Source organism: Lolium rigidum, chromosome 3 (genome assembly GCF_022539505.1).
Source record: "Lolium rigidum isolate FL_2022 chromosome 3, APGP_CSIRO_Lrig_0.1, whole genome shotgun sequence".
In the NCBI taxonomy this organism is placed as follows: domain Eukaryota; kingdom Viridiplantae; phylum Streptophyta; class Magnoliopsida; order Poales; family Poaceae; genus Lolium; species Lolium rigidum.
The window spans coordinates 172,741,806-172,753,429 of NC_061510.1; the positions used below are offsets into that span (position 1 = coordinate 172,741,806).

Consider the following 11,624-nt stretch of genomic DNA (forward strand, 5'->3'; position numbering starts at 1 on the left):
CGATGTTGTCGACAACGTCGCCATATCTTAATTTGTTGCATTCGCCACCTCCGCCGCCACCATGGTTCGGCACCACCCAACCATCGAGGTCATCCTTGTTCCCCCTCCTGAGCAGCTCACGTCGTGCGCAGCCTGGTTCAAGGGCAGTGAGTAGCTCCTTCCTTGGGTCGTATTTCCCCTACTGCTGCTGGGCATGGGGTGGGCTGGTGGGCAATCGGCTAGCCTGCTTAACCTCCCAGCCTGAGCCTCCTTATGTTGCGATGGCTGACGCGACTGGCGACTCTGGGACGCCATACCGCATGGTGGTCAGTGCCGCACAGGTATCGCACATCCGGCTTTCCAAGCTCGTACGATCCTCCCGAGTGGCCATAAAGAAGGTGCCATTGATGCCATGAAGAGGGGCACTAGGCGTCCATATGTTGAGAAGAGCAGCTGAGATGCAACAATTTTCGTTGTTTTGGTCACAAATCTAAAGGTTGCACTCCTCCAACTGATGCTCGTCCCCTCCTGTTCAAGCTCGTCGTTGCTAGTCTCTTGCGCCTCATAAACAACCAGCCCCCGCATGTTGTGCGACACCACCTCCTTATCAATGGGTTGCTGCAACCCTTGGTCACGTCGCCTTCAGGCCCTTCGATGCCCATGTCGCCATCTCAGCCACCCCGGAAATGCAACATGAGGTTGCTCCTTCACCTACACATGCCAAAGAAGCAGCTATTGCATTTGTGTCATCACAATCCGCCCTCGCAAAAGAGGTTTAGCTGATCTGTTATGAGCTGCAAGGTTGCCTGCCGCAGGTTGGGAGATTTTTGGCGAGGGCAGAGGCTATTCTTGGTATCCTCCTTGCTATACTTGTTGTCACCCCTCTAGCTGAACCCCATGTTAGGCCTGTGAGCAACAGTGAAGTAGAGCTATAGGGCCCTCGCATCCCCCGTGGTAGGACCCGCATGTCGTTGTTGCCTGCTGTATCTTTTGCCTCTGAGAGCGAGGCTCTCATAGGAATCGTGGCTCCGGTGCTACAAATCATACCAGAGCTACAAGATTTGTGTGAGGAGCCCAATTTGTTTATATCGATGGTGCATCTGATGGCGGACTCGTTTGAGGACTCGAAGGTGCCTTTATCGCTCGCACCACCACTGTAGGAGCCTAGCCAAACGCTCGCTTTTGTCGAGCATGAAGGTTTGGACAATGGTGTCATTCACTTGACTCAATCCATCGGGAAGGTTGTTTCCGTTGGTGATGAGATTGTTGCGTCAAGTGCTTTCCCACTTATTCATGGAGCTCTTTTCGTAAAAAAAACTTTATGACTTTCTTGTCATCTTAGAGGCTGATGACCTAGGATTTGGCAAGAACATTAGCTGTCTCCTAAAGGAGAGGGAAATGAGGAACAAAAGCAAGGTGGGATCTGGCATCCTAAAGCACAAATTATTGAAGAGAAAAATCAAGAAGAGCGGTGCCTCAAGAAAGGTGTCAACTGCCGCTTGATTAATATCCCATCTTCTCGAGTTGTTGTGCCCGAAGTCTTTGTTCTTGGGTATGATTTCCCAACTGTGATTCGAGTTACGTTCTTTTTGCGAGGTGTTGACTCTCTCGGGTTTCAAGTTGTAGTGTGTTGGTTGTCTTGAGTGGGTTTGGCGTTGTGGCGAGAAGTGGAGTGTTCTCGTGGTGTTGTTGTTATATGGTTTTTCACCAATTTTCCGTTAATTAACTAGGCATATATTTTTCTTAATTAGTAGATAAGACAAAGCCTTGCCTTCGTTTAAAAAAAGCCAAGATGTCCCTCGTGGTACATCATCCACATTAGATAGACTGCCATGAACGATTCTTTTTCACTGTAATACGATTGTAAAAATATGTATAATGGTAAAGAAGACACGTCTTTTTATTTATATGTGCATGCCTTCTACAGGAGAAGTACATATAGTTGGCACCCACGGACAGACCCACTTAGAGCAGTCTGAGTTTTGCATGTGGTACATGAGCAATCGATTAGATTAGTAATAATGAGCTGGAAGTACCTGCGCCACTAAACACCGTTGAGTTAGAGACGAATCTGGCTCGATGCGTGCACTTAAAAGAAGTAAGTGGCACCGTCAAGGATGGGGTGATGATGCATGGAACATGCTGCAAACAAAGAAATGAGCAGCGCAAGGTCCTGCACGATGGATCCATCTGACCAACTGAAGATGCGGGGGCACGCGGCACAGCACTCTACGCACGCAGGCACCATGTTCTCCTCGTGCCCAATTCGCCGGTGCGCTTTGAAAGGTGAAAAACAAGGACCTTTGATCAGAGGACCAGCACTGCACCGCAGCACGCCGCGCCACCTACCAACTCAGCCTCACTCACTCGCCGTCGATCGTGCTTAAATAAAGTGGAAGGAAGTGAGCGTCGTGTGCCACCGGCTCATCAGCAATCGATCGACAGCAGATCAAGCCAGAAGAAAAGCTAGAAGACCTTGCTCATCAGCAGCTCACCGCCATGGCAGCCGCCCCCTCCCCTGTCTCCGTCAGGACCGCGGCCTCCGGCTCTGCCGGGAAGCTCCCTTCCTGGGCGGCGCGGATCGGCGGTTCTAGCAGGGTCGGGTTCGGCGGCAGGGCGAGCGTCAGCGGGGCCGCCAGGAAGGGCGGCGCCGTGCGGGCGTCGCTCTTCTCGCCCAAGCCGGCGGTGGCCAAGGACGCGCGGCCGACCAAGGTGCAGGAGCTGCACGTGTACGAGCTCAACGAGCGCGACCGCGAGAGCCCCGCCTACCTCCGCCTCAGCGCCAAGCAGACCCAGAACGCGCTCGGCGACCTCGTCCCCTTCACCAACAAGGTCAGTATTGTTTTTTTCTTTGCTAGGTCGCTCTCTCTCCTTCGTTTTCGCTGAGGCTGACCGGCCCTTCCCCCGCCGCCTGCTGCAGGTGTACAACGGGAGCCTGGACAAGCGGATCGGGATCACGGCGGGGATCTGCATCCTCATCCAGCACGTGCCGGAGCGCAACGGGGACCGCTACGAGGCCATCTACAGCATCTACTTCGGCGACTACGGACACCTCACCGTGCAGGGCCCATACCTCACCTACGAGGAGTCCTACCTCGCCGTCACCGGCGGCTCCGGCGTCTTCGAGGGAGCCTACGGACAGGTCAAGCTCAACCAGATCGTATTCCCATTCAAGATCTTCTACACCTTCTACCTCAAGGGCATCCCGGACCTGCCCAAGGAGCTGCTCTGCACGCCCGTGCCGCCGTCACCCACCGTCGAGCCCACGCCAGCTGCCAAGGCCGCCGAGCCACACGCCTGCCTCAACAACTTCACCAACTAGTCTAGCGTATCCACCGGCGGGTGCCCACCGCGAGTTACGAGTATTCTTGATCATGTATGGCTAGCAATAAGAGTGATCGATGGCTAGTATGGGCTTCTGATCATCAGAGTGTTAATGCCGGCCGTTGTATCACCGACGAGTTAGAAAGGAAATCGATCCATGTTTTGTTCTTTCACCCGCTGTATTGATCATCAACAGCTAGTACTGTACGAGTTCTATCTGTGAATTGGAAGAACAAAAATGCAAATCCGATGATGTGTCACGGCTGCCTGCTCTTCCCATGGACCTGATTGGGCTGACCTTGTCCTGTTTATTTACTCACAGCAATCAAGCTGATTGGGACCTGCAGTTATTGACATTGTTATCATAGCAATGAAATCCAACTTCCATCTCATGTTCAAGGGACTGATAACTGGACAAGACACGCGATCCGCCTGGGTGTTTAAATGCAAATATGTGTTCACAATGTGTTTGACACTAAAATTTCTAGTCTTACTGCTATGATACGTATCTACCTATGATATTAGTCTCACATCTCTCCTAATTAATTGATACGACACATAAGGTTGGTCATAGTGCATAGTATCATATACTAGTATCATGCGTATGATATTATCTCAATAGTGGGTGGTATTATAGGGTAGTATCATAAACTTTTAAATTTATTGTTTTGTAGAATCCCAATGTAAATCTATGTACAAGATCTATTTGACATTTACTTTTCTCACAACATGTGCTATGATACAGTATCAACATATGTTACTCTAATCCTATCTCTCTTCCTTAATTAGATACTACATCATCATTTTTGTGGGTCTATGATGCACGATACTATTTATGATACTAGCACTATGGCCAGTTAAGATTTTTACCTACATGCCATACATGATACTACATATGATACTCTCATTGGGCCTAGTCTAATGTAGCCTGCCCTCGGCTATAAGCTCATGCCATGTCACTTAAAGCCTACACATGTACAATAAGCTAGCTCTTGTGAATATTTAAATAGATCTAATACTTAATTTTTTGAACACAGGTGGGGTCAAAGACCCCGGTGGAACTTGCATTACTTAGCACTTGGCAGGTACATTTTACAAGAAGACCCTTTAACATCTATTGCCCTATACAACCGAATATTTGAAGAAAAGGCCTTCTCTTTTACATAAAACACCCCAAAGATGAAAAGCTAAGAAGCGATCAAGGACAGGGGAGTCTCTGCCGCCGAACACCGGTGAGCTCGAGGCATTTCCGCCGAGCTCCGAGAGCAGATTGCTCGAAAGCTCTCGACCGACGCCAGGATCCAGCCGCTGTCTGCTTCCATGAGGCCGGGGACGAACCACTTGATCTCATGGAGGCGTCGAGCTCCAACGGCTGATCCAGAGAACCTCCATCATGGAGGTAGATTGTGGGCCACCTTGTTGGCCGAAGATCATGGCGACGACGTCGGTCACCACGTGATTCGCTCGAGGAGGAGGATGTCAACCAGACCACCATCTCCAGCTTGTGGCAACTTTGCAACCACCCACACCATCTCCCTCGCCACCAAGGCCGGCCAAGAGGAGGGGGGAAGCAGAGTCACCAGGAAGGAGATGGATGCGCTTATTGAGAGAAGGGCTCACCGTAAGAGCGACCACCAGCTTCTTCCACCATGGAAGCTTGCCAGGGAGCTCAGCAGGTGACTGATCTGCGCCGCGCAGAGGCGACAGACCAGCCGAGGACCCTCGCCGCCCAGCAGATCTACCGAAGCCTCCGCTGTTTCTTCCCTTCTCCTCGCCTCCACGGTAGGCCACAAGGAGAAGATACAGCAGAGCCGCACCAGAGCTCTGTAGACAGCGACGCTTGACCTTATTGAGGGAGATAACTGCGGCGGCGACATGGTCCGGCGTCTTCTTCCATCGAAGCTCGCCGGAGAGGAAGCACCACAGCAAGCAGCAGATCCGGTCAACACAGATCTGAGCTATACTCCAGACGCGCGCATAAGGCCCAAAACTACTCTTATACAACCTATGGTGGCGAGCACGGAGCCTCAGCCACTATCCGATGGCGGCGCCGCCGGAGAGGGCCTTGGCCCGGCCAAGAACGGCAGAGAGACCGCTCAGTTACTGTATAGAGGTGAGAGAGGGGAGGGGTGATACGTCTCCGACGTATCGATAATTTCTTATGTTCCATGCCACATTATTGATGATATCTACATGTTTTATGCATACTTTATGTCATATTTATGCATTTTACGGCACTAACCTATTAACGAGATGCCGAAGAGCCGCTTTCGTTTTCTGCTGTTTTTGGTTTCGAAATCCTAGTAAGGAAATATTCTCGGAATTGGACGAAATCAACGCCCGGGGCCTATTTTTCCACGAAGCTTCCGGAAGACCGGGAGGACTTACGAAGTGGGGGCCACGAGGTGGCCGGACACTAGGGCGGCGCGGCCCAAGCCCCGGCCGCGCCGGCCCGGTGTGTGGGCCCTCGTGACGCCCCTTTACCTCGCCCTTCCGCCTACATATAGTCTTCGTCGCGAAACCCCCAGCACCGCGAGCCACGATACGGAAAACCTTCCGCAGACGCCGCCGCCGCCAATCCCATCTCGGGGATTCGGGAGATCGCCTCCGGCACCACCGAGAGAGGGGAATCATCTCCCGGAGGACTCTTCACCGCCATGGTCGCCTCCGGAGTGATTGGTGAGTAGTTCACCCCTGGACTATGGGTCCATAGCAGTAGCTAGATGGTCGTCTTCTCCTTATGTGCTTCATTGTCGGATCTTGTGAGCTGCCTAACATGATCAAGATCATCTACCTGTAATGCTATATGTTGTGTTTGTTGGGATCCGATGGATAGAGAATACTATGTTATGTTGATTATCAATCTATTACCTATGTGTTGCTTATGATCTTGCATGCTCTCCGTTATTAGTAGAGGCTCTGGCCAAGTTTTTACTCTTAACTCCAAGAGGGAGTATTTATGCTCGATAGTGGGTTCGTGCCTCCATTAAATCTGGGACAGTGACAGAAAGTTCTAAGGTTGTGGATGTGCTGTTGCCACTAGGGATAAAACATTGATGCTATGTCCGAGGATGTAGTTATTGATTACATTACGCACCATACTTAATGCAATTGTCTGGTTGTTTGCAACTTAATACCGGAAGGGGTTCGGATGATAACCTCGAAGGTGGACTTTTTAGGCATAGATGCATGCTCGGATAGCGGTCTATGTACTTTGTCGTAATGCCCAATTAAATCTCACTATACTCATCATATCATGTATGTGCATGGTCATGCCCTCTCTATTTGTCAATTGCCCAACCGTAATTTGTTCACCCAACATGCTATTTATCTTATGGGAGAGACACCTCTAGTGAACTGTGGACCCCGGTCCATTCTTTTACATCGAATACAATCTACCGCAATACTTGTTCTACTCGTTTTCTCGCAAACAATCATCATCCACACTATACATCTAATCCTTTGTTACAGCAAGCCGGTGAGATTGACAACCTCACTGTTTCGTTGGGGCAAAGTACTTTGGTTGTGTTGTGCAGGTTCCATCAACCTTCGACGTGCTTCTTGACTCCTACTGGTTCGATAAACCTTGGTTTCTTACTGAGGGAAACTTGCTGCTGTACGCATCACACCTTCCACTTGGGGTTCCCAACTGGCGTGTGCTTTACGCGTCATCAAGCTAAATTTCTGGCGCCGTTGCCGGGGAGATCAAGACACGCTGCAAGGGGAGTCTCCACAATCCAATCTCTTTACTTTGTTTTTGTCTTGCCTTATTTTATTTACTTTCTTGTTTGCTGCATTATATCAAAACACAAAAAAATTAGTTGCTAGCTTTACTTTATTTACTGTCTTGCACTTTATAACAAAAACACAAAAAAATTAGTTACTTGCATTTGCTTTACTTATTTCAACATGTTTCCTTTTAATTTTACTCGTAAAAGATATACCTGTGGGACAAGGGTCTATAATTGGAAGAGATAATATAGAAGAATTTTTCACCCATGTTAGTATGCATGAAGATCTTAAAGATATACCCTTTGCAAAAGTTGTCCCTACTTATGAAGATGCCTCTGTTTATTTGGTACGCATGATGGAAGCTAGATTAATTAGTCTCAACTCCATGATACAACACATGTTTCTTACACTTTCTGATATGGAGCGGGAGAGAAGAGAAATTTTGTTCTAAAAGTCTTAGTGCGAGAATTTGCAGATATAGCTTAAGAAGCTAGAAAAAAATTTAGTAAGCATGAGAGGCTTGGTACGATCACCGATTTTAAAAGAACACTTGAAAAAATGGATATGGATAGAATTAAGTACACTAATAGTGTTAATGATGGTGGGGAGATTAAAGCACCAATACCATGTAAGCTCCTAGCGATGCATGAAGCTCTAGATGATAATTATGCTTGGCTTGTTCCCGAAAATTTGTTTGATGAGAGTAGCAAGCCCAAGACTAATGAAAAGGGAGCCGCTGAAACCTATGTATCCAAAATACTATGCATGGTTGAGAAAACTCCAAACCCCGCTGTCGATGCATCATCTCTTGATAACACTTGATATACACTTTCTGCGCCTAGCTGAAAGGCGTTAAACAAAAGCGCTTATGGGAGACAACCCATGTTTTTACTACAGTACTTTTATTTTATATTCGAGTCTTGGAAGTTGTTTAATACTGTAGCAACCTCTCCTTATCTTAGTTTTGTGCATTGTTGTGCCAAGTAAAGTCGTTGATGGTAAGGTTCATACTAGATTTGGATTACTGCGCAGAAACAGATTTCTTTGCTGTCACGAATCTGGGCCTAATTCTCTGTAGGTAACTCAGAAAATTATGCCAATTTACGTGAGTGATCCTCAGATACGTACGCAACTTTCATTCAATTTGAGCATTTTCATCTGAGAAAGTCTGGTGCCTCAATAAAATTCGTCTTTACGAACTGTTCTGTTTTGACAGATTCTGCCTTTTATTTCGCATTGCCTGTTTTGATATGGTTGATGGATTTTTCTATTCTATTGACTTTCAGTAGCTTTGAGCAATGTCCAGAAGTGTTAAGAATGATTATGTCACCTCTGAACATGTAAATTTTAATTTTGCACTAACCCTCTAATGAGTTGTTTTGAGTTTGGTGTGGAGGAAGTTTTCAAGGATCAAGAGAGGAAGATGATACAATATGATCAAGGAGAGTGAAAGCTCTAAGCTTGGGGATGCCCCGGTGGTTCACCCCTGCATATTTTAAGAAGACTCAAGCGTCTAAGCTTGGGGATGCCCAAGGAATCCCCTTCTTCATCGACAACATTATCAGGTTCCTCCCCTGAAACTATATTTTTATTCCATCACATCTTATGTGCTTTGCTTGGAGCGTCGGTTTATTTTTGTTTTTGTTTTTGTTTGAATAAAATGGATCTTATCATTCATTGTGTGGGAGAGAGACACGCTCCGCTGTTGCATATGGACAAATATGTCCTTAGGCTTTACTCATAGTATTCATGGCGAAGGTTGAATCTTCTTCGTTAAATTGTTATATGGTTGGAATCGGGAAATGCTACATGTAGTAATTCTAAAATGTCTTGAATAATTTGATACTTGGCAATTGTTGTGCTCATGTTTAAGCTCTTGCATCATACACTTTGCACCTATTAATGAAGAAATATATAGAGCTTGCTAAAATTTGGTTTGCATAATTGGTCTCTAAAGTCTAGATAATTTCTAGTATTGAGTTTGAACAACAAGGAAGACGGTGTAGAGTCTTATAATGTTTACAATATGTCTTTTATGTGAGTTTTGCTGCACCGGTTCATCCTTGTGTTTGTTTCAAATAACCTTGCTAGCCTAAACCTTGTATCGAGAGGGAATACTTCTCATGCATCCAAAATCCTTGAGCCAACCACTATGTCATTTGTGTCCACCATACCTACCTACTACATGGTATTTCTCCGCCATTCCAAAGTAAATTGCTTGAGTGCTACCTTTAAAATTTCCATTCTTTACCTTTGCAATATATAGCTCATGGGACAAATAGCTTAAAAACTATTGTGGTATTGAATATGTACTTATGCACTTTATCTCTTATTAAGTTGCTTGTTGTGCGATAACCATGTTCCCGGGGACGCCATCAACTACTCTTTGTTGAATATCATGTGAGTTGCTATGCATGTTCGTCTTGTCTGAAGTAAGGGAGATTTACCACTCATTTAATGGTTAGAGCATGCATAATGTTAGAGAAGAACATTGGGCCGCTAACTAAAGCCATGATCCATGGTGGAAGTTTCAGTTTTGGACATATATCCTCAATCTCATATGAGAACATTAATTGTTGCTACATGCTTATGCATTAAAGAGGAGTCCATTATCTCGTTGTCTATGTTGTCCCGGTATGGATGTCTAAGTTGAGAATAATCAAAAGCGAGAAATCCAATGCGAGCTTTCTCCTTAGATCTTTGTACAGGGCGGCATAGAGGTACCCCTTTGTGACACTTGGTTAAAATATGTGTATTGCGATGACAATCCCGGTAATCCAAGCTAATTAGGACAAGGTGCGGGCACTATTAGTATACTATGCATGAGGCTTGCAACTTGTAAGATATAATTTACATAACACATATGCTTTATTACTACCGTTGACAAAATTGTTTCTTGTTTTCAAAACCAAAGCTCTAGCACAAATATAGCAATCAATGCTTCCTCTCGCGAAGGGCCTTTCTTTTACTTTTATGTTGAGTCAGCTTCACCTATCTCTCTCCACCTCAAGAAGCAAACACTTGTGTGAACTGTGCATTGATTCCTACATACTTGCATATTGCACTTGTTATATTACTTTACATTGACAATATCATTGAGATATACATGTTACAAGTTGAAAGCAGCCGCTGAAACTTAATCTTCCTTTGTGTTGCTTCAATACCTTTACTTTGATTTATTGCTTTATGAGTTAACTCTTATGCAAGACTTATTGATGCTTGTCTTGAAAGTACTATTCATGAAAAGTCTTTGCTTTATGATTCATTTGTTTACTCATGTCATTACCATTGTTTTGATCGCTGCATTCATTACATATGCTTACAATAGTATGATCAAGGTTATGATGGCATGTCACTCCAGAAATTATCTTTGTTATCGTTTACCTGCTCGGGACGAGCAGGAACTAAGCTTGGGGATGCCGATACGTCTCCGACGTATCGATAATTTCTTATGTTCCATGCCACATTATTGATGATATCTACATGTTTTATGCATACTTTATGTCATATTTATGCATTTTCCGGCACTAACCTATTAACGAGATGCCGAAGAGCCGCTTGTTGTTTTCTGCTGTTTTTGGTTTCAGTAAATCCTAGTAAGGAAATATTCTCGGAATTGGACGAAATCAACGCCCAGGGGCCTATTTTTCCACGAAGCTTCCAGAAGACCGGAGGACTTACGAAGTGGGGCCACGAGGTGGCCAGACACCAGGGCGGCGCGGCCCAAGCCCTGGCCGCGCCGGCCTGGTGTGTGGGCCCCTCGTGACGCCCCTTTACCTGCCCTTCCGCCTACATATAGTCTTCGTCGCGAAACCCCCGACACCGCGAGCCACGATACGGAAAACCTTACTGAGACGCCGCCGCCAATCCCATCTCGGGGGATTCGGGAGATCTCCTCCGGCACCCTGCCGGAGAGGGGAATCATCTCCCGGAGGACTCTTCACCGCCATGGTCGCCTCCGGAGTGATGAGTGAGTAGTTCACCCCTGGACTATGGGTCCATAGCAGTAGCTAGATGGTCGTCTTCTCCTTATGTGCTTCATTGTCGGATCTTGTGAGCTGCCTAACATGATCAAGATCATCTATCCGTAATGCTATATGTTGTGTTTGTTGGGATCCGATGGATAGAGAATACTATGTTATGTTGATTATCAATCTATTACCTATGTGTTGTTTATGATCTTGCATGCTCTCCGTTATTAGTAGAGGCTCGGCCAAGTTTTTACTCTTAACTCCAAGAGGGAGTATTTATGCTCGATAGTGGGTTCATGCCTCCATTAAATCCGGGACGATGATGTAAAGTTCTAAGGTTGTGGATGTCGTTGTTGCCACTAGGGATAAAACATTGATGCTATGTCCGAGGATGTAGTTATTGATTACATTACGCACCATACTTAATGCAATTGTCTCGTTGTTTGCAACTTAATACTCGGAAGGGTTCGGATGATAACCCGAAGGTGGACTTTTAGGCATAGATGCATGTTGGATAGCGGTCTATGTACTTTGTCGTAATTCCCAATTAAATCTCACTATACTCATCATATCATGTATGTTCATGGTCATGCCCTCTCTATTTGTCAATTGCCCAAC

At 46.2% G+C, this 11,624-nt stretch overlaps 1 protein-coding gene across 1 annotated transcript; it reads left to right on the forward strand.

Moving 5' to 3' along the window:
- The first annotated feature begins 2,314 nt into the window (after nucleotides 1-2,314).
- LOC124698652 (allene oxide cyclase, chloroplastic-like) lies at nucleotides 2,315-3,563 on the forward strand. The gene is made up of 2 exons (XM_047231124.1): nucleotides 2,315-2,811; nucleotides 2,900-3,563. The coding sequence occupies exons 1-2, from the start codon at nucleotides 2,479-2,481 to the stop codon at nucleotides 3,299-3,301; spliced, it is 735 nt and encodes a 244-aa protein (XP_047087080.1). The 5' UTR covers nucleotides 2,315-2,478; the 3' UTR covers nucleotides 3,302-3,563.
- Nucleotides 3,564-11,624: the final 8,061 nt, after the last annotated feature.